The sequence below is a fragment of the Pan paniscus genome, chromosome 23 (assembly GCF_029289425.2).
Source record: "Pan paniscus chromosome 23, NHGRI_mPanPan1-v2.0_pri, whole genome shotgun sequence".
NCBI classification, from domain to species: Eukaryota; Metazoa; Chordata; class Mammalia; order Primates; family Hominidae; genus Pan; species Pan paniscus.
The window spans coordinates 53,602,075-53,625,989 of record NC_085927.1 but is presented as its reverse complement, the minus strand read 5'-3'; the positions used below and the strand labels follow the sequence as shown (position 1 = coordinate 53,625,989).

The 23,915-nt window shown below is 42.6% G+C and overlaps 1 protein-coding gene across 2 annotated transcripts in view; it reads left to right on the top strand.

The window, feature by feature from the left end:
* The window catches only part of EFCAB6 (EF-hand calcium binding domain 6), a 293,210-nt gene that overhangs the window by 13,652 nt on the left and 255,643 nt on the right, over positions 1-23,915 (top strand). For both annotated transcript variants that reach the window (XM_055105420.2, XM_055105421.2), the window contains exons 3-4: positions 1,283-1,389; positions 16,135-16,280. In XM_055105420.2, coding sequence (XP_054961395.2) covers positions 1,319-1,389; positions 16,135-16,280 — 217 coding nt within the window. In that variant the 5' untranslated portion in view covers positions 1,283-1,318. The remainder of the gene's footprint in view (positions 1-1,282; positions 1,390-16,134; positions 16,281-23,915) is intronic.

Sequence of the window (23,915 nt, the reverse complement as noted above, 5' to 3'; positions counted from 1 at the left end):
CTTTATGGAACTGAAAGTCTAGTGGGAGACAAGCCTTAATCAAAGACTTATCCCAATAGCTACATCATTACAAACTGGACTAAGGCTATGAAGGACAACAGAGGTCGTTGTGAAAGTGTGGAAGGGAAGCCAGCCTAGCATGAGGTGTCAAGGAAGGCTCCCTGAAGAAGTGGCATTTGAACTGAAATTTAGGGCCTCAGTTCTCAGAGTGATGTGCTGCCCAGCAGCACCAGCATCTCCTGGGAACGGGTCAGCAATGCAAATTCTTTTTTTTTTTTGAGATGGAGTCTCGCTCTATTGCCCAGGCTGGAGTGCAGTGGCACAATCTTGGCTCACTGCAACCTCCGCCTCCCAAGTAACTGGGATTATGGGCACCCGCCGCCACACCTGGCTAAATTTTGTATTTTTAGTAGAGATGGGGTTTCACCATCTTGGCCAGGCTGGTCTTGAACTCCTGACCTTGTGATTCACCTGCCTTGGCCTCCCGAAGTGCTGGGATTACAGGTGTGAGCCACTGTGCCTGGCCAGCAATGCAAATTCTTAGGCCCCACCCCAACCCAGGACTGGAGTGGGAATCTGGAGTGGGCCCAGCAATCTGTTTCTAACAAGCTGTCCAGGTGATCCTGATGTCCACTCAAGTGTGAGAACCATTGATTGTTAGGAGAAAGAGGCATTCATTAGTCAGAGAGGGGCGAGGAATAGGTGGTCTAAGTAGAGGTTACAGCAGGTGAAGAGAAAAAATCTCTTGCTTGGGAATGAGCACATTTGAGGGACTGCCAGTGTGGTTGAGGCAGAGGGAGCCGGGGGAGGATGGCAGCAGAGAAGCAGGGGAGGGCCTGTGCTGCAGCCACAAAGACACCAAGGACTTTGGTCTTGGTTCTAAGAGCACTAGGAGGCAATTGGAGTGTTCTAAGCAAGGAAGTAACACAAGGAGATCAACATTTGAAATGATTATGCTAGTTGTTGTGAGGAAGACAGAAGGGACCACAGTAGGGGTGTGTGTGTGTGTGTGTGTGCATGTGTGTGTGTGTATTGGATTGAGACATGAAAAGAGAAGTGATGCTTGTACAGTGGTCACATAAAATCTCTCCCCCTGAGAATCCTACAATTTAGTGTGAAATTCACGTGATTTGCCTAAGGTTTCCTACACAGTTCTCCAGTAGCTTGCAAATTGCTGGATTGTTTGACAAACCCAAAGGCTCCATTCTTGTAGCTTGCATAGGCCGAATAAGAAAATCTGTCCGCCAATCTGTGCTAACCCCATTGCTCTCTTATTTTTCAGCATTCCCAAAGTCAGAAATATTTTATCTTGAAGGGCATGAAACGAAATAGCACCAAAACAAATGCTCCCAAAGGCAGCAGCACCCTCTCAGGCAGTACCAAAGCCAGGTGAGATGCTCCTCCTCCCTGAGCATCTGTGCTCACTGATACAGCTTTTGCACAGTAGGCGGCCAGGTCATTGTGTGGGGCTTCAGGTCTCAAGAGAAAGGTGCTTTAAAAGTTGATCATGTCACCATTGCCACTTCTATCTGGTTTGTGTCCGTCATCCAGGCAACAAGCATTTACTGAGTGCTGACTCCTGTGCCAAAATTTTGTAGGCATTCTCATATATATCACATCAGCAAGCATTGGCTTATACATTTTAACAGTGGATGACCTTAATTTGGTGCTCAGCATGAATGGAAATACTAGACAACTGCAGTGAGTTCAGAGAATGATTCCACCTACGTCACTGCGAGACAGCAGGGCCCACTCGACAATCCAGCTTTTCTTGAACCTAGATTCACATTTCCTGCGATAGGTGGCAGCAGCAGCAAGACTTCTAGTTCCTGAACCCTGAAGCTGGGAAAACATTGCAACTTTGCAGGAGCTGAGGACTTGCTTGGACTTGGCTTGACTATAAATAGGATGTGCTCAGCACTCCTTGTCTGCTTATAGGAGCTGGGAGAGAGCGTAATTGTCTGCAGCTCTTACATTTTAAAAGGCTTCGAGTGCAACTGTTTTGAGATGTTTGACAGCACACTTGTGGTCAGTGTTTCTGACACGACTTGTTTTTTCTCGGTTGCCGTATCTGTGTCTGTCATCACGTCAGGTGTGGTGGGTCTGATGATATTCATGAGGTAATAGTGAATTTCTGAGATAGCTCCTGAAATTAGACTTTTATATCCATGATAAGGAGTATTACAAACAAAACACTATAAGCTTTTTTCTTTAGGCTCTGTATTTGGGGCAGCAAGACATTCATGCTAGTGTAAACTAATACAAAACACAATTACTTAATTTAGTTCAACTTAACATTCATCATTTTTTGGAGGTTGACGTGCTGAGCACATGATCAAACCCGACCCTGGCCCCCACGGCATTAATAGTCTGACAGGGAAGACAGACATTGAACAGTCATGGGGTCGAGGGTGTTCATTAAGGAAACCTGGCTGACACTGGCCACCAGTTCTCAGTAGAGGGATGAGTGAGGAATTGTGGATGGCGTGGAAACTTCTACCCTGAATGGTGGGAAAAAGAGAGACTCATCAATAAAATACAGGAGTAGAAGGACATGTGGTGTGCATGTGTGCTACTCTGTGTGTGTGGTGTGTGTGTCTGTGGGGGGTAAGTGGTCTGTGGTGTGTGTGTTTCTGTGGGGGGTGAGTTGTGTGTGGTGTGTGTGTTTCTGTGGGGGGTGAGTTGTGTATGGTACGTGTGTGATGAAGGGGTGTGTGTGTGTGTGGTGTATGTGTGGTGAGTGTGTATTGTGTGTGGTGACTGTGTATGGTGAGAGTATGTGGTGAGTGTGTAGTGTGTGTGTGTGTGTTGGGAGGCGAGTGCTGTCTGAATGGCAGGGCTGTGAAAACCATTTATTTGTCAGTAATTTGGAGCAGCAGTTACGTGCTGAGTACTTCGGGGCTGGGGGTAGAGTGGTGTAAACACACCCTTTTATTTCATGGAGCTTATAATGGAGTTCATAATTTCCCAACTAAAAGTGTAACGCGAAGTTGGGGTATGTACAGTGCCGGAGAAGTGCAGGCTGTGTGAGAGACTCTGCAAGGAAGATGCAGGGTGGTCAGAGAAGCCTCTCCAGAAAGTGACGTTCCAGGAAGTCTCAAGGCAGAGGAATCGGCTGGGGTGGAGCAGGGCCGAGGGACCCATGGGGCCGTGAGAGGGGAGATGTGGGCAGGAGCCAGCTCCTGTCCTGCCTAGTGGGCACTGGTAGGCATGATGTCTAGAACATGCCATGACACGGTTATTAAAGAACATTTAACATAAAAAGATCAATGTCTCCATCGTCCCCAGGTAGCAATTTTTGTCATATCTTCTAGTCCCTGTCTATTTGTGGCAATACATTTTTATATCGTTGTATTCATAGTGTATGCCCCACTGTACTTGTTCTCTTGACATTGTCCTAAACATGTTCTGATGTTTCTACATATTTTCTAGTTACCAGTTATAGCAGTGATATCCTACTCCATTAAAATATATTCACTTTCCGCAGTTTGTTGTTTTTCATTTGATTTCTAGGTTTGTGGGGGTGGGTCTTACAGTGTGTGAGGGTAGACTGTCTGTGACGATGAGGTTCGGGCAGGGCAAGGGGCTGTACAGGGCCTGGGGAGCTCCTTGGTGGAGGGAGACTGTGTCCCAAATGCATGGCCATAGTGTTGCCTAGCTGTGGAGGCAGGTCAGTTTATAAGCTCAGATTTTTCTGCTAAATTGAATTCAGATGACTGGCTAAATTGTTTTTTGTGATACCCTATCATTTGGAATATATTTGTAAATCAACTTGCATTCTTATAATTCCTATGTTTAGAACAATAGACTAGGGGTTGCCAGTAGGGTCTGTCTAAGATATTAAGGCAGTATGAGACTGGAATGGGGGAGGCGGGACTGGTCTTCAAATGTTGGTGGCACAAACGCTGGAATCCTCATATTTGATTAGAAATGTATGTAGATGCCTTGCTTTTAATTTTCTACATGTTCTCTTGAGTAGGTTGCAGAATTGTTAAACCGTTTTGCAAACTCAAGTTATCCATTCTTGTGGATTGATACACAGATTTTCTTACTGCCATATCAAATATATGAAAACTTCATTACTCTTATCTGTTTACATACGAATACACACAAATCACTCACATGCATGTAGGCAAATGCATACACACATACACATGCTGGCACAATTGGACAAAAAGCCAAGGATAAAATTCACCGGAGTTTGGGTCTTGGCTTCACTGTTACTGAGTAAATTTGACCTTTTCTCTCTGGCATTTAATTTTTCCACCTCTAAAAATATGGATAATAGTGTCTAACTCACAAGGTTGTCACATGGTTGATGATTAAATGAGATAACACCCAGTGCCCAGCAAAATAGATGCTCGGTTATTGCTAGTTGAAGGACCTAAACGTAATGTTTGCGGCTGGCTTTTAACTTCATTTTGATATAAAGTGGGAAACTTTACACATGAACCTCTTTAAAGGCAAAACCTATAAACTCATACTTATCAATCAACTTCAGGTTCTTCTAAAGCACTGGTCTCAAGCTTATTAAATACAGATGGCTGGGCCCCATCCCCCAGAGAGTCAGTTTGTCTGGGTGGAGCCTGGAAATGTACATTTCTGAAAAAAGGTCTCAAAGTGCTGGTTCAGGCACCACACTTTTGAGAACCACCGTTTTAAAGCTATATGCTTGCTTTCACGGCCCTTTGAAAATCCATTTTTAAAAATGGAAAATAAATGCATTTAAAAACAATGGTATTAATAACAATAACAAATCATGTTGTTTCTGCTTGGGGAATCTGCAAATGGAATAGCTCTTTCTCCCCTTCAGATGAACCGATGGATGGTGTCTGTTGGGAAAAGTCTTTAATCTGACCGTGGAGATAGAGTGATAGAGTTCACACTCTCACCCACTCTAGCCAGACGGGTACCCCACAGAGCAATGCTGAATTTCTCCAGGCTACGGTAGTGTTAGTTGGAGATGCTGCGGGGATGCCTTGTTCTTTCCTTTTGCAACATATTGCCATTTTCTTTAACATTCTGAGTTAAATGGTGAGTGACTAGAGGGTCAGGGTGGGTTATATTTCTTTCTCTTCCTAGACCCTAGCCAATGCCTACAGTGGCCTACAGTGTTTGCTGAATAATGGATGGTTGAGAGAATGGTTGCTTAGAAAATGCTTATACCAAGAATGTTTAGGTAGAACACCCAATAGGCTCCATTTTCAGAATGATCCAGATTTGGCCCTTTGGAATCTTCATATTGTAATTGAAGTCTCACTAGCTTTTATGATCCCGCAATTGGTAGAAATTAGAACTAGAGGAGACCCAACAGGTCATCCAGACCATTCTCCCTCTGGAAGAGTACTCCCTGCAGTGTACTCTGTGGCATTAGGAGGAATTACTTTTCATATGATTATTTTTTTTTCATGCTGTCTTCAACTAAGTGTTTCTTGAATTGAATCACTTTGTATTCAAGTAATAAAATGCACAACAGGCAGTGCATTTCCGGGTGATTATCTTACTCCTCAGGTGGTGTAATAAGGCATGAGGCCAAAGCCCTGGCATGCCTTATTGTTATTAGGAAGTGAATTTATGGGTAAAATAAAGAGAACGGTTCTGTGCGTCAGCAATCACTGCAACAAGGAATGCAGTAACAGTGGATGTTCCCCACATGCTTAGAGAGTCGGGTAATGCGTGAGACTGAGTGTCCCCGTCACACAACCCTGGGCAGCCAGTGACTTTCGGCTGCTCTTAAGGAACGTGTTATTAATTTTGTAAAAAGAGACAGGAAAGCTTTGGTCATTGACAACCATGTGAACTTGATATTGGGGAAGAGCATGTCTCCTGGTTCTGGAAGAGAGAGGCTTAGTCTCCAGCCTTGGGGCTCCGCAGTCATGTAGCCCAGGGCAAGTCACTGGCCTGCTCTGAACATTAATTTCGTCACCTATGATGTGGGACGAAGAATAACTGGGGGTGGGAAGAGTTAAATGATAACTATAAGTTTCATAAATATTAGCACATTTCTTGACTCCGCAAGTCCCCAATAAATAATTGAGTTAGATAATGTATTTGCCTTCTTAAAATTCCTCATCAGGCTGAGTTTCTTGTCTCTTAATTTCTTCAATCTTGTTTTATTATTTCAGCTACACAGATAATTCCCATCACTCTTGGTGCTCCTTCCTGGCCAAGATGTGCACATCTCCACTTCCCTTGCACACACCCTTGACTTGTGGTATCACACTTGCCTGTCAAGACCCTGGCCCAGATTAAACCCAACTTTTTGCCTACCTGTGCTGCTGAACATGGCTGGAGAAAAACACACAACCACAGGTTCGTGTCCATGAACCTCAGATGGCTCTTACACTTCCCTGGCTGTCACTTCACTTCTCCCACTCCCCGACTTGCCTTCTCTTCTAGACAGTGTTTCATTCTGTGTCTTGTGATCTCAATCCTGAGCCTCACTTCTCCCAGCCTCACTCGCTGCTGATGACCTGACTTCCTAGTTCAAGGAGAAAGCAGAATCAGAAGGGAGCTGCCACAGGCTCCCATCACCACACCTGAATCCACATTCTCCAGCTTCTCTTTTGTCACCATGAAGGCTCATCCTGCTACTTGTCCATGGGATCCCATCTCCATTGGCCAACCGTGGGAACCAGCGAGGCTCTTCTTTCTCTCCTGCTGCGTTTCTCTTTGCCCTGCTACTAGATTGCCGTCATGAGTGTTCAGACATGCTGCTGATTCTCCCGTCTTGAAGAAATGTCTCCTGAGACCAGTCATCACACTGTCTCTCAGCTCTACTGTTTCTCCCCATTACAGCAGAGTTCTTTGAAACTGCTGTCTCTATTTACTGTCGCTCGTTCTCCTCTGAATTGTTCAGGAACTCACTTAGACAGGTTTTCCCCCACCATTCCCCCAACATTGTTACTATCAGGGTCCTCGGTGGTGCCTTAGGGCTCACTCAAACCGAAGCCCTTATTACTGTGGCATTTGACACTCACCATCAACCCTCCTCCTTAGAACTTATTCTTCTCATGGTTTCTAGGACTGTGGCCTCTGGTCTTTCTCAGTCTCCTTTGCTGGTTCTTCTTCATCTCCTTCAACGGTGAACGTTGGAGGACCCCAAGGCTCAGCCCTTTGACCTTTTCTTTTTTTACACCTACTTTCTTGATGGGACTATCTCATATCATGCCTTTATATACATGATATGTTGGCAATTCCGAAACTTTTTTTTTTTTTTTTTGAGGCAGTCTCACTTCTATCACCCAGGCTGAAGTGCAGTGGTGTGGTCTCCGCTCACTGCAACCTCCACCTGCCGGGTTTAAGCGATCCTCCCACCTCAGCCTCCTGCGTAGCTGGGACTATAGGTGTGCACCACCACACCTGGCTCATTTTTGTATTTTTGTAGTGACAGGGTTTTGCCATATTGCCCAGGCTGGTCTTGAACTCTTGAGCTTGAGCAGTCTGCCCACCCTGGCCTCCCAAAGTGCTGGGATTCTCAAACTTTTATCTTCAGCCCCAATCTGTCCCCTGAACTCAAACTCATGTATTCAGTGACCTATTCAGTATATCAACTTGGATACCCAACAGGCATCTTAAACTTGAATGTCCAAAATGGGAGTGTTGATCTTCTGTAAACCTGTTCTACCTGCAGTCTTTCCCATCTCAGGTAATGGTCATTCCATCCAACCTTTCTTTTGCATGCTGAATCAAATCTACCAGAGTATGATGGACTCCTCCTTCAGAATGTGGCTGGAATCTGATCACTTCTCAATACTTTTACAAAAACCACATGGTCTGAGCCGCTGTCTTCTCTTGCACGGATTATTGCAGAAGACTTTTGTCTTCATTTCCTCCCTTGCACCTGTAAGCCTATTCGTGACATACAGCCAGAGATATTCCTTTAACCCAGAGGCCAGATCATCTCCTCTGCACTAACCCCCTAGAGGTTTCACATGTCAGATATCACAATAAGAGCCAAGCCTCACACTGGCCTGCAAGGCTGTCCTTCATCTGGCCGCCTGTTTCTTCCTTGTCTTCCTAACTGCATGGTTCCCCTCTTGGTCTCCTTTAGATCTTTGCTTAATGTCTTCTATTCTTCTCTGCTCCACTGGTCTCCGTAGATCTGATTCACTTGTATGATTAATTTGTTTATTGCCTGCCTTCCATTTCTACAGTATAAGATCCACAAGGTCCAGGAGTTTACCTATTTTGTTCATTGATCTCCAGACTCCTAGAAAGGAACTGAATAAATATGTGTTGACTGTGTGAACACATACCAAGCTATGTTTTTTGGTATAATTCTGGAAGTTTACCTCTGTAAAGATTCAATCCAGTTAAATTAATCCAGCCCAAGAAGGATGTGTGTGGGATTGCTGAGGCTCTAGGGCTCTTACGGTATAAGCCATGAGGTGGTTCTTACGTACAGGACCTGCCACCTGACTGTGGCAAATAAGACAGGTCTCTAGACTGTACAGTGCAAGGCAGAGTCGGTGCCTGCCCAGAGAGGGAAAGCAAAGTACTAGCCAATGTGGATTTCCTGCACATTAAAAAAAATTCTTATTCATTTCTTCAACCCTGTAAACTTTGCGATTCTTCAAATTGAGGACTTCAGAAGCATCATCTAGTCTGATTCTGTATACTCGTATAGTGCCATCCACATCCGTCTATTTTTGAATATTAAATAATTTTGCACTTGCATTTAATACATGGAACCTGGTAGGAAGACTTTGTGTGTGTGTGTGTGTGTGTGTGTGTGTGTGTGTGTGTGTGAGAAGGTTAGCCAACTTAGGAGCCTCAGACAATTATGCTGTAAACTTCCTTGTAGAACTGGAGCTTGGCCTCCTTAATTCACTCTTACGTTGAGAGTAGCCAAAAAGGAATGAGTCAGACTAAAATTCCCCTTATTTTCTGAAACACTAATAAGCCAAACTCCTCATTGCCACAGACTGGCAGTATCTACGAATTAAAAATCACGAAGGCATGTAACAGTGTGGTGACCGCTGAGCATTAGGTCTGCTGCAGTAGGAGCACAGCCAAGTTAGCTCTGACAGTGGGGGCGTGAGCCTGGCTGATGGTAAGCAGGAAACCGCTGTGACTCACTGGGATACATCTGGATGTCTTGCTTTTGCCCTGCTTCCTCTAAGGTCTTTAAATCATAATCTAAATAACTGTCAAGTAAACATATTGCCTTAGAAATTATTGAAAGGGAACTACCTTTGCCAAAGGTGCCCACGGGAGCAACGTCTCCCTTGGCTCACCCAGTGCTGCTGCTGCATCTCTGTCTTCCCCTTCCTCCTCCACCTTCTCCTTCTCTTCCTCCTTTTTTCTAATTGTGATATAATTCATATACCATAAAATTCACATCCTTTCAAAGTGTATAATTCAGTGTTCTTTTAGTATATTTACAAAGTTGTGCAACTATCACCATTATCTAATCCCAGAACATTTTTGTCACCTCTAAAAGAAACTCTGTATCCATCAGCAGTCCCATTCCTCCCTTCTTCCAGTTCCTGGCAACTGCCAATCTATTTTCTTTTTTTTAGCCCCTGCTTCCCCTTCCCTGCCACCCACTAACCTACTTTCTGTCTCTAGATTTGCCTGTTATGGACATTTTATATAAATGGAATGATATAGTATGTGGTTTTGGGGGTTTGCCTTAGCATAATGTTTTCAAGGTTGATCCATGTTACTGCATGAATCCAGACTTCATTCCTTTTTAGGGCTGAATAATAGTCCACTGAACAGATCTACCACTTTTTGTTTATCCACTCACCCATTGATGGAAGTTTGGGTTGTTTCCACTTCTTGTCTATTGTGAATAATGCTGCTATGAATATTTAAGTACAACTTTTTTTTGGTGGATGTATGTTTTCAGTTCCCTTGGGTATATACCTGGGAGTGAAATTGCTTGGCCATATGGCAACTCTATGTTTAACTTTTTGAGAAATTCTCAAATTCTATTCCAAAGCATCTGTACCATTTTACATTCTCACCAGTAATATGAGAATTCCAATATCTCTATAATCTTGCCAATACTTGTTATTCTTTGTTTGTTTTATTATAGCCTTGCTAATGAATGTAAAGTGGTATCTCACTGTGGTTTTGATCTGCATTTTTCTATAACTAGTGATGTTGAGTAGCTTTCCATGTACTTACTGGTCATTTGTATATTTTCTTTGAAGAAATGTCTATTCAAATCCCTAGCCCATTTTTCTATTGGGTTATTTGTCCCTTATTATTGAGCTGTAAGAGTTCCTAATATATTCTGCATACTAAATCCTTATCAGATATATGATTGGCAAATAATTTATTCCATTCTGTGGGGTATCTTAGTGCTTTCTTGACAGTATCCTTTGAAGCACAAAAGTTTTAAAGTTTGATGAAGTCCAATTAATCTACTTCTTCTTTAGTTGCCTGTGTTTTTGGTATCATATCTAAGATATCATTGTCTAATCCAAAGTCACAAAGATTTATACCTACGCTTTCTTCTAGGAATTCTGTAGTTTTAGTTCTTATATTTAGGGCTTTGATCTATTTTGAGTTAATTTTTGTATATGGTGTGAGCTAGGGGGCCAACTTCACTCTTTGGCGCTGTTTGTTGAAAAGACTACTTTTTGTTCCCATTGAATGGTCTTGGTACCCTTGACAAGTATCAATTAATGATAAATGTAAAAGTTTATTTCTGGTCTCTCAATTCTATTCCATTGATCTATATGTGCATACTTATGCCAGAACCACAGTGTCTTGATTACTATTGCTTTCTATCAAGTTTTGAAATCGGGAAGTATAAATCCTCCAACTTTATTTTTATTTTTCATGATCTTATTTTTATTTTTCATGATCATTTTGGCTATTCTGGGTCCCTTGCATTTGTATATGAATTTCCATATCAACTTGTCAATTTCTTCAAGAAAGGCAGTTGGGATTTTGGTAAACATTGGGTTGAAGCTATAGATCAGTTTGGAGAGTATTGCCATCTTATCCATGAACATGGGATATTTTTCCATTTATTCAGGTCTACTTTCAACAATATTGTGTAGTTTTTAGTGCACAAATATTGTACTTTTTGTTTAATTTATTTCTAAGTATTTTATCTTTTTGATGATATTGTAAATAGAATTGTTTCCTTAATTTTATTTTCAGATTGTTCATTGTAGGTATATAGAGATATAACTGAGTTTTGTATATTGATCTTGTATCCTACAACCTTATTGAACTTGTTTATTAGTTCTAATTGTGTGTGTGTGTGTGTGCATATGTGTGTATCTGTCTGTCTGCCTGTATTCCTTAGGATTTTCTATATATACAACAATGTCATTTGCAAATAGAGGTAGTTTTTCATCTTAGTCTCCAATATGGATACCTTTAATTTATTTTTCTTGCCTAACTGCTCTGGCTAGAACCTTCAGTATAATGTTTAATAGAAGTAGTGAGAACCGACATTCTTGTCTTCTTTTTGATCGTACGGAGAAAACTTTTGGTCATTCACCATTAAATATGACATTACCTGTGAGTGTTTTTTGGATGCCCTTTATTAAGTCAAGGAAGTTCCCTTCCATTCCTAATTTGTTGAGTGTTTATTTTTTGAATCATTAAAGGATGTAGGATTCTATGAAATGCTTTTTCTGCACTTAGTGAGATCATTATGTTTTTTTTCCTTGATTAATAATATGGTTTATTACATTAATTGATTTTTGTTTGGTCAACCTCTCTTGCATTCCTAGCATAAATTTTGCTTGACCGTGCTGTCTGATTTTTAAAAATATGTTGCTGCATTCAGTTTGCTGGATTCTATTTTTGAGAATTTTCCCTATACTCATAAGGAATATTGGTTTTTAGCTTTTTTTCTTTTCTTTCTTTTTTTAAATTTTATTTTATTTTATTTTATTTTATTTTTATGGAGTCTCGCTCTATCGCCCAGGCTGGAGTGCAGTGGCGCGATCTTGGCTCAGTGCAAACTCTGCCTCCTGGGTTCATGCTGCCTCAGCCTCCCGAGTAGCTGGGACTACAGGCGCCCGCCACCATGCCCTGCTAATTTTTTGTATTTTTAGTAGAGACGGGGTTTCACCATGTTAGCCAGGATGGTCTTGATCTCCTGACCTCGTGATCTGCCTGCCTTGGCCTCCCAAAGTGCTGGGATTACAGGCGTGAGCCACTGCGCCCGGCCACTTTCTTTTTTTCTAATGTCTTTTCTGATTTGGTATCAGGGTAATACTGGTGTCATAGGATGTGTTGAGAAATGTTTTTTCTTCTATTTTTCATAAGAATTTGTGAAGCGTTAGGTGAATTGATCTCAGCACACTTTAACATCCACCTCCCAAGTTCAAGCGATTCTTCTGCCTCAGCCTCCCGGGTAGCTGGGATAACAAGCATGCGCCACCATGCCTGGCTAATTTTTGTATTTTTAGTAGAAACGGGGTTTCGCCACGTTGGCTAGGCTGGTCTCAAACTCTTGACGTCAGGTGATCCACCCACCTTGGCCTCCCAAAGTGCTGGGATTACAGGTGTGAGCCACCATGCCCAGCCTTGAATTTTTCTTTAAATGTTTGGTAGAATTTACTAGTGAACTCATCTGGTCCTGGTTCTGGACTTCTTTTGCAGGAAGTTTTTTGGTTATTAATTCAATCTTTTTGTCATAATTCTATCTAGATTTCTGTTTTTTCTTTAGTCAGTTTTAGTATCTTACATCTTCCTAAGAATATTTCCATTGTATCTAGGTTACCTAATTTGTTAGCATACAGTTGTGTATAGTATTCACTTATAATCATTTTTATTTCTGTAAGGTTAGTGGTAATGTCTCCTTTCATCACTGATTTTAATAATTTGAGTGTTTTCTCATTGTTTTTGGCTGGTCTAGCTAAAAATTTATCAATTTTGATAATCTTTTAAAGTAACTTTGATTCGTTTTGTCTATTTTTCTATTCTTGATTTCATTTATTTCTGCTCCAATCTTTATTGTTTTCTTCATTCTACTAACTTTGGCTTTAGTTTACTCTTATTTTTCTAGTTTCTTAAGGAATAAACAGGTTAGTAATTTGAGATTTTCTTCTTTTTAAAATATAGGCATTAGCATCTACAAATTTTCATCTAAGCACTGTTTTAGCTGCATCCTGTAAGTTTTTATATGTTGTGCCTTCATTTTCGTCCATCTAAAACTATTTGGTAATTTCTCTTTTGATTTTTTTTTTGACTCATTGGTTATTTAGGAGTGTGTTGTTTAATTTCCACATATTTGTGAATTATTCAATTTCTGTTTTCATTCTGTATGGTTGGAGATTATACTCTGATAATTTCAATCCTTTTAAATGTATTGAGGCTTGTTTTATGGTCCAACATATGGTTTATACTGGAGAATGATCCATGTGTGCTGAGAAGAATGATATTCTACTATTGTTGGTTGGATGTGTTCTTTAGTTGTCTGTGAGGTCTAGTTGGTTTGTGGTGGTGTTCAGATCTTCTATGTCTCTGTTGATCTTCTGTCTAGTTATTCTACCCATTATTAAATGTGGATATTGAGGTTTCTAACTATAATTGTTGAAGTATCTATTTTCCAATTTAGTTAGTTTTTGCTTCACATATATTGGGGCTCTTGTTAGGTGCATATATGTTTATTTTTCCTTCACTTGCCCTTTCTCAAATGCTCTTTTTTTAATATAGATCTGAGTTTCTGACATATATCTTTCTTTCATTTTCTTTTATTTATTTCTTTTTAAAAAAAATTTATTCAGAGACAGGGTCTCAGTCTGTCACCCAGTCTAGAGTACAGTGGCATGATCATAGCTCACTGTAACCTCAAATGCCAGGGCTCAGTGATTCTACCATGTGAGCCTCACAAGTAGCTAGGACTACAGGTGCATGCCACCATGCCTGGCATATATATATATATATATATATATATGTACGTATATGTATATGTATATATATGTGTATATACACATATATATACACACACACATATATATATATATATATATATTTTTTTTTTTTTTTGGTAGAGACAGGGCTTGCTGTGTTGCCCAGGGTGGTCTTGATCTCCTGGCCTCAAGCAATTCTCCTGCCTCAGCCTCTCAAAGCACTGAGATTGCAGGCATGAGCCACTGTACCTTGCCTTGCCTTTCTGAAGAATTCCTTTTAACATTTCTTGGAAGTAAGTCTGCTGGCAACACATTCTCTCAATTTTTGTTTGCTCAGGAAAGTATTTCTCATCCACATCCACTTTTGAAGAGTAATTTCATTGAGTTTGGAATTCTAGGTTGGTGGGGTTTTTATTTCAACACGTTAAATATTTCACTCTACTCTTTTCTTTCTTGCATAGTTTCTGAAAATAAGTATGGACCACACTTCCTTGTTTCTTTGCACATCTCATAAATTTTTGTTGATAACTGGACATTTTATTTATTTATTTATTTTGAGACAGAGTTTTCTCTGTTGCCCAGGCTGGAGTGCAGTGGCGTAATCACAGCTCACTGTAGCCTCAACCTCTCAGGTTCAACTGCTCTTCCCATCTCAGCCTCCTGGTGGCTGAGACCATGGGTGCATGCCACCATGCCTGGTCAATCTTCTTTATTTTTATTTTTTTTTGTAGAGACAGAGTCTCAGTATGTTGCCCAGGCTGGTCTTGAACTTCTGGGCTCAAGTCTTGAACTTCCTGCCTCAGCCTCCCAAAATGCTGGGATTACAGAGATGAGACATCATGCTAGGCCCATGACATTTTAAATAATATAATGTAGTAGTTGTGGAAATCATATTCTCATCCCTTTCCATGTTTTGTTGTTGTTAACTGCTTGTTGTTCATTTGTTTATAGAGTTTTCTAAAATTTATAAAGTCTGTATTCTTTGTTATATATGGCCACTAGAGTCTGATTGGTTAGCTTAGTGGTCAGCTCATGGTTGGATAGAAATTTCCGTAAATTCCTGGGAACAGTATCTCCCAATTTTTGCTGAGGGGTTTTTTGTATTGGAGCATTCCTTCAACACTTAGCTAGGCAGTTTATAAATCTGTCTTAGCCTTCATTTCCTGCTTGTGCAGAGCTTGAAGGGCAGTTGGAGGTGAGAGGTTAGGGCCTTCTCAGGTCTTTCCTGAGCACGCACCTCTCCCTGGGAATGGTTCTAGCTCTGTGTACTGAGTGACTTCCTAGATTCCCAAGAATATGTGGACGCTTTTTCAAGTCCCTATCGACATCTCATTCCCCAGCTTTTCCCTTGAAGCTTTTTGGTTGCCTATTATTTGCCCCGTTATCCACCTATTCAGGTAGCCATGATTTTAAACAACAATGGCCTCTGATTTCTTCTAACAAATGCCTCTTCATGATAGGCTGTGTTCACTGAGTGAACTCTGAGTTCAAATAAAGACAGCCTTGGGAGTAGGATCTTTCAGGGAAACATCAGGTCAAATAATGATAAGTTCCGGGTAAGGAGGCTTTGACAGAGCTCCAGCCCTGTTCTGTCCACTCCAGTGACTGTCAGCCTGCTGGGTTTTCCCTGTGATTGCAGGCTGATGGTTTTCAAGGCTACATCCAAGCTGTTGGGGCAGGGGGAGGCAGGTGAGGGAGAATGGGAACGAGGCAAGTTAAAATGCCGCAAGGCATGTTCTTCATATTGAGATTCAGCCATTTTGGGGGAATAAATGCTCCCCAGATTGCTGTAAGCCTTTGGTTAATTTCCAGAGTTCTGAAAAAAAATTGATTTCAACAATTTTTCCCAGTGTCCTCATTGATTTAATGAAGGAGAGGATTTTCAGAGGTCCTTACTCCACCAGTTTCGCTCCTGTCATCCCAGCTTTGCTTCTGACTGCATGTTGAATTTATACTGAGGCACTTCAAAAAAGCTCAGAGAATCCAAACTTTCTTCCCCTTACTGCCTACCAAAGAAATGAGTCACTGATAGTCAAGATGTAGGTGGATTTTTCTGTCCAAAAGTCTCTTTATTTTGCCGTTTTTGAAGTTTATTGGATATGCTGAAAACAAGGAGTCCAAAATGATGATTTTTGTGTTCACTTTAAGAATAGTCTGAAACATCAGCAAAGCAGATTATGACTAGCATCATTTTTACACTCTGCAGCTGTCCCTTCAGAAAAGGAATAGATAGGAAATTGGCCACATTTGGAATGTATGCTCTTTAAGGTAACGTAATCTGTTTTCTTTTATATCACAGGGATTTAATGTGCAAAATGGCGATTATACCGGACTGGCTTAGGTCGCATCCTCACACACGAAAATTTACACATTCAAGACCCCATTCTTCACCGTGTAGAGTATATTCAAGGAATGGCTCCCCAAATAAGTTCAGATCTTCTTCAAGTAAGTATTCATGAGCAAATAAGAACACTAACTGTAGATATCACTTATGTGTATTTAATAGGTACCAAGCTTAGTTCAAAGGATTCACATGACATTTAATCCTCACAATAACTCTATGAATTAGGCTCTGTTTTTATCCCTATTTTCTATATGGGGAAATTGGGACACAGATTGATTAAGCTATTTGCCTAAAAGTTACAAGGTTTTAAGTGGTATGTCAGGATTTGAACCCAGGGAGTATGATTCCAGAATTCAGGGGCTTATATATATAAAAACTCACTCAGTAAATTAGTAGACTTAATTTTTTTTAGCAGTTTTAGGTGTACAGAAAAATTGAGTAGAAAACACAGCAAGTTCCCATACACCCCCTCACTCCCACCCCCAGTTTCCCCATAATTAACATCTCATATTAGTGTGGTACATTTGTTACAATCGATGAACCCATACTGATAACATTATTTTTACTTAAAGTTCTTAGTTTACATTAGGGTTCACTCTTGATGGTGTAGATTGTATTAGTTTTAGACAAATGTATAAAATGCCGTGTATTGACCAGGCACAGTGGCTCATGCCTGTTAATCCCAGCACTTCCGGAGGTCGAGGCAGGAGGATTGCTTGAGCCCAGGGGTTCCAGACCAAGCTGGGCAACATAGTAAGACCTTGTCTCTACAAGAAATAAATACAAAAAATTAGCCAGGCATACTGGTACATGCCTAGAGTCGCAGCTACTTGGGAGGCTGAGGTGGGAGGATGGCTTAGGCCCTGGAGGTCAAGGCTTCAGTGAGCCATGATCGTGCCACAGCACTCCAGCCTGGGTGTCAGAGTGAGACCCTGTCTCAAAAAAATAATAATAATAAATAGACATCTTGGTTGCCTCCGTGTTTTGCAATTGTAAGTGAAGCTGCCGTAAGCATTCGTGTACTGGTTTTTATGTGGACATAGGTTTTCAACTCATCTGGAGTTCTTACCAGTTTTAAAAGCAACAGAATTTGACGTCATTATTTTCCAAAAATATATATCCTTTAATTTCATGTATTAGTTCCTTCATTTACTCATTCATTTATCCACATTTTCTGAGCCATAATATGTGACAGGCACTGTAATAGGTGCTAAGAATAAAGAGATGCACCTGAGAGAAGGCCCGCCCTAGACAAGCTCACAGTCTAGAGAGGGAGATAAAGAATTCAAGTAGCATGAGCCAAATGCCGTAAGATGCACTTACAAAGCACTGCATGAACACAGCCTGAGGAATCAGCGGGCCACTGTGAAAGAAGAAGCTGGGTTTGTGAAAGAAGTTAGGTTTTGCCTTGTAATTGGGTGAAGCCATCCCAGTCATGCTGGACACTCAGGCTTACTTGCAACTGGCAGGACTTGAACCACCAGGTCCCATGCATCTACCAGGGAGCCTGCAAAATAGAGACTGTTTCCAACAACCGTGTGTCTACCAAAACTCAGGGGTCTATTTCTAAGGAGAAAGAGGAGAGTGGATATTGGGGATTAGCTTAGTAGTTTCTGACATCAAAATACATCATCAGCAATAAATGCATCCCAGTTCAATAGCTCCATGTCTGCAATCTAATTTAGATATATCTTTATTTAACTAACTTTCTGATCGTACAAAGAAGACTAGAGTGAGGTGAGATGACTGGGTTAAAAGGTGTTCCTACTCTTTTTGTTTGTTTGTTTGTTTTGAGACAGAGTCTTACTCTGTCATCCAGGCTGGAGTGCAAGGGCATGATCTTGGCTCACTGCAACCTCCGCCTCCCAGGTTCAAGTGATTCTCATGCCTCAGCCTCCTGAGTAGCTGGAATCACAGGCATGCACCACCACACCTGGCTAATTTTTGTATTTTTAGTAGAGACAGGATTTCACCATGTTGGCCAGGCTGGTCTCAAACTCCTGGCCTCAAGTGATCTATCCCCCTCGGCCTCCCAAAATGCCAGGATTATAGGCATGAGCCAGCGCACCCAGCCTGTTCCTGCTCTTAAGGTTCCTAATGAGTACCACCAGATTACCCTTCAGGAAGCTCGCACCTTAGCACATTCTCACTCATGATACTTACAAGTGCTCATTTCTAAGTATCCTAACACAGATTATCTTTTAAGATCTTGCCCATTGGATATGGAAAAATAACACTCCATTGTGAATTTAATATGCATTTCCTCAATAGTAAGGTTAACTTTTTTTCTCAAGTTTACCAGGCTTATGCCTTTTGCTTTTGTGAGTTGCCTGTTCATATCCTTTGCCTGTTTACCTACTTTGGGTTGGTCTTTTTTAGTGACTAGTATGGGCTCTCTTTGTATTAAAAATGTGAACCTTCTATCTGCCTTAGTGCCACAGGTATTTTTCTTTTTTGTCATTTGCTTTTTATTTCTATTAGTGGTACTTTTTAGTGCACTGGAGTGTTTTTTTTTTTTTTACTTTTTTTCTTGTTGTTTTTTTGAGACGGAGTCGCGCCCCATTGCCCAGGCTGGAGTGCAGTGGTGCGATCTAGGCTCACTGCAAGCTCTGTCTCCTGGGTTCAAGCGATTCTCCTGCCTCAGCCTCCTGAGTAGCTGGGACTACAGGCGCATGCCACCATGCCCAGCTAATTTTTGTATTTGTAGTAGAAATGGTGTTTCACCATGTTAGCCAGAATGGTCTCGATCTCTTGACCTTGTGATCCGCCCACCTTGGCCTCCCAAAGTGCTGGGATTACAGACATGAGCCACCATGCCCGGCGTTTTTTTACTTTTTAAAAATTAAAGATATATTTGCCTCCCAGCACCACTTTCCTCTACAAGAGGGTATCATCAGCAGTTGGGCTGATCTCTTTTTCATGCATGCACAACATATAGCTGTAGATATATATTTGTATAACTCATACATCAAATAAGCAAATAAATATTAGACACACTGTTTCCTTTTTAAGTGTTCTTATCTTTGTGTTTCAGGTTGAATCATTTCTATAGACCTGAGTTCATATTCACGAGTTCTTTTTTCTAGCATGTACACTCTGCTACTAAGCAAAACAAGTGAATTCTTAACTTCTGATATTGTATTTTTAATTTTTAGATTTTTTTCATGTGCTCTTTAAAAATACTTTCCATTTCTCTAGTGAAATTCCCTATATGTTCACCATGTTCTCAGCTTTTCCCTTTCATCTTGCCAACATGTTTCCCATTCTCAGTTTGAATACCTGATCATTTCTACCTGGTCATTATTCTTTCTGTGGGTGTTCTTCTGATGACTGTTTTTACCTGGATTAAGTTACCTTTTCTTCTTCACTTGTCTCGCAATTAAAAAAAAAAGTAATGCCAGATATTTGTGTTAAAAACAGCAGAGACAGAAGTTAATAATATTTACCACCAGAAAAGGAAAGCCTCTTCTTCTCTCAGGTTTCTAGTGAGGTGAGCTCAGTTTAATCTCTCAGGTAAGCTGTGCCTTGACTTTGTTGCAGTTTTAGTTAAATTTGGGTTACCCCTGGTTTCATATGCTTGCCTTCAACAGGTCTTTGAGGTGTGAGCACTGGTGAGACTCCGCAGATCTCTCTGCTTTATAGCCCAGCCACCAGCTTTGCATATGGCGGGGAGCTCTCTCTCTGCTTTACTGCCTACCTGCCATTTTGGGGGGTTTCATGGGAGGTCTCTTTGTTGTTCAGCTCTGCCGTGGCTTTCTGCACCTGGGAACATCTCTGTCCACCCTGTGGCCCTGATTTAACCTTCAGTGGGCCACTGACACTTAGTGAAGGGCCCATATGCTTCAGAGGGTTCACCTGAGCTCTTGTTCCCTGTATTCAGCCTTTGGTAAACAGCTGCCCCGAACTTGTGCAAAACCTCGTGTGCCATGCTGGGGTGGATCACTCAGCTCTCCTCTAGCCCCAGCCTTTGGTGCAGTGCTACTTACCTGCACTGGGGGAAGGCCCAAGAGGGTGAGCGCAGACCTGCTCTGTGACCAAGGCCCCTGGGAATCTCATCCATCTGTCAGCCTCATGTGGCTGCTAAATACTGGGTTGTTTTCTTCCTACCCTGTCTGTAACGAATTTGCTTTTTACCCACTGTGCCACAGGGCTGGAAGGAGTTATCATTCTTTTTTCTCTGACAAGTGGCTTGTCCTTTCCTGAATTGTAGTTTCTTTGCATCCTCAGATCTCTGGTGGGTTTTAAAACTATATATATATTTTAGCTTATCCTACTTGTTCTCATTGTTAGGGTGACAGTGACAGTCTGTTGTGACTTTCTATATCCTAAGCGGATATAGAAAATTTTGTCAAATTGCCCTCCAGAAAGATTCCATCAATTTGTACTCCCACCAGCAGGTTCTGCAAGGTTGGTTACTGCTTTCATTTTCATCCTCAGACGTTGCATTAGGCACGTGGAATAAAAAGTCTTCCTTTACGTATTTTAAAATAGTCTCAAATCAATATTTTCTGATTCTTTTAAATTACAATTATTGATTGCAATGGTGGGGCTTCTAAGAAAGCAACTAAAAATATATATGAGAAGTCCAAGAGAGGATTTCAAGACAGAGGTGTACATTAACAAGAGGGATCCCCCTCTGACACGGGGGGCAGGAGGAGGATGTTCAGGCTGGTGGGCAGAGGGAGAAAGAGTGCTCACTGGCTGATACTGAAGCACGCAGCTGCTGTGTGTGAATCAGCTGCTTCTGAGATTCTGAGTGACAGCCAGAAATGGAAGGGAAGCCCGAGTGCTTCCTGCATTACTGAGTGTTCTTGGAACTCTTGTGGGAGGGTTAAGTTCCTTCTTCCCCCTCAGGGCTGTGCTCATTCCTCTGTTCCCTGTCTGCCCTCTCTTAAGTGAGTCATCTGGCTCCATGTCCTGAAATGCCACCTGTAACCAAAATGATAGCTCCATCCTCACTTCCCCACTAAGCTCCTGATCGTATATCCAGTTGCCTCGCGGACCTTTCTGCGTGCACCGCATCTAACGGGCATCTCAGACCGGAACTGGCTAAACGGGTCTCTCGACTCCCCCGTGTTCTCCATCTTAGCAATGACACTGTCATTTATCTCGTTGCTCATGTCCAGCACCAAGGGATTATCCTTGATTTCTCTATTTTCTTTAACACCCCTCACACGCCTCCTCAGCCAATCCATCAGTAAAACCTTGTCAGCTACAGATCCGATAGATCATGTCTCCTATCTGTCTACTTTTTGTCTACCTTCAGGGCTACCACCTGGTTTAAGCCACAGTTACCTCCTAGACCTTGAAGCAGCCTCCTCTCTTGTCTCTCTTCCTCATTTTTTGCCCCCTATAATCCATTCTTTACATAGCAGCCAGAACACATTTTTAAAACCCCACACGGACGCTGTATTAGATAACATTGCTTCCCTCCCTAAACTCTCCTGAGCCTTTCCATTGCACTTTGAAGAAAACGCCATCCTTTCTGCAGGTGCCTGAAGCCTGTGTGGACTGGCCTTCTCCTCCCCTGGCCTGACCTCTCACTGTTCTCCATCCTACCTGCTATGTGCCACACCGTCCACTCCAGCCTTTTTCTTTCATGGACGTATCAAGCTCATTCTTGCTCAGGGGTTCTTTACTGGTTGCTATGGTTTCCCTGTTGAAGACATTCTTACTTCAGCTTCTTGACTGGCTGGCTCATTTTTATCCCTCTGGGTTTCAGCTCACAAACCCACTTTGGAGCAGACTTCCTTGACCATCCCCTCTAAAGCAGCCCCCAGCTGCACTCTGCCTCATTGTTTTGTCTTTCCATTTTCATTGCACGTGTCACTGTGCACCATGACCCTATCATTTGTTTATTTATTTATTGGCTTCTTGTCTGTCGTCTCACCTCCGGATTGTAAGCTGTACCTGTCTTATTCACTGCAGTACCCTCAGGGCTGAAAATAGTGGTTGAAATATGATAGTTGTTGACATACGACATTTTTCGAATGAATCAATTCCACTTCCTTACAAGTCAGTGTTTCCCACGGCCCCTTCTCCTCTTCCCATTGGGCCTGTTTCCCTGTGGCCTCCATGCAGGTGGTTCCCACACTTGCATCTCCACTCCAGCCTCTCTTATCTTCAGAGCATGTATTCAACTTTCAGATGGACATCCCACTTAGATATCCCAGGCTGAACTCATTCTCTTTCCATAAGCCTTTTCCTCTTCTGTTCCAGGTATCTATTGCTGTGTGCAAATGCCCTAAACATTGTGGCTCGAAATAGCAACAGTCATTTATTTTGCTCACAGATCCACAGTTTGGGCAGGTCAGCTTGTCTCTGCTCTATGCAGTCCAGCTGGGGAGGTGCAGAGGCTGGGCTGATGTCACATCGGGGGCCAGAGTCCTCGAATGGCTAGCAGTTGATGCAGCTGTTGCCTGGAACCTCAGCTAAGGCTGTTGCCCAGAACTCCTATATGTGGCCTGCCAGGGTGGCTCCTTGGCCTCCTCACAGCCAAGTGGTATCTGTGTGTGAGCATCTAAAGAGGACCAGGCATGGCCGGGTGCGGTGGCTCACGCCTGTAATCCCAGCACTTTGGGAGGCCGAGGCGGGTGGATCACCTGAGGTCAGGAGTTCGAGACCAGCCTGGCCAACATAGTGAAACCCCGTCTCTATTAAAAAGTACAAAAATTATTCAGGCATGGTGGCAGGTGCCTATAGTCACAGCTACTCGGGAGGCTGAGGCAGGAGAATTGCCTGGACCCAGGAGGTGGAGGTTGCAGTGAGCCAAGATTGTGCCACTGAACTCCAGGCTGGGAGACAGCAAGACTCCATCTCAATAAATAAATAAATAGGACCAGGCAGAGGCCGTAGCAGCTTGCGTGACCTCATCTTGGAGATCACACATGTCATGTATCATACTGATAGATGTCCATTCTGCCATAGTCATGGGCCCACCAGATTCAAGGGGGGAGCGTATGCCCACTTTTGCAGGGAGGAGTGTTAACATGATATTGTGTTGGGAGATCTTGCCATTCCCATCTTGGAAAATACCATCTGTTGCATCTTCCCTCTTCCCTTTCTAAGTGAAGGGTGCCACCCCTGCCCAGCCACCCAGGCCAGACGCAGGTGTTCCATCCTCTCTCCATCCCTCACCTGGCCCCTCCAATCAGAGAAGTCTGTAGACCTCCCCGCTTGACCTTTCTTTTATTCATGTGAAGTCTTTTTGCTCTGTGACCATCACGCTAGTACGGTACTGTGTCACTCCTCTCCTAAGGAGCTGTAGTCACCCAGCCTGTCTCCACCCCATCACTCTCCTTCCCTTTTGGTTCCTCCTCCACGTGGTACCAGGGGGAAGGTGAAGAATGAAAATAGGGTTATGTTGTTCTTTTGATGACAGTCCCACTGTGCCATCTCATAACCCCAGAGCATGAAGCCCAAGGACAGGCCCTGCTGACTTTTCCCGTCATCTCTTGGCCGATGCACCTCTGCTTGTCCCCACCCCCATCCTCCTTTTGCCCAGGCTGGCCACGCCCCACAGCAGCCCCACTTCCAGCTCTGTTCCCTCAGGATCACCAACTTGCTTTCCACTAAGTAGGCTTTCCTGTCACCTTCCATCCTGTCACCGGAAACCAGCCATCCTCTGTTTAGGTCTCCCGTGCTCCCTGCAGACACCTAATGCCTGTCTCCACACTGGACCGCCGCATCCCAGTTACAGAATCACTTCCCTCCCTGAGGCTGTGGGCATCAGGAGC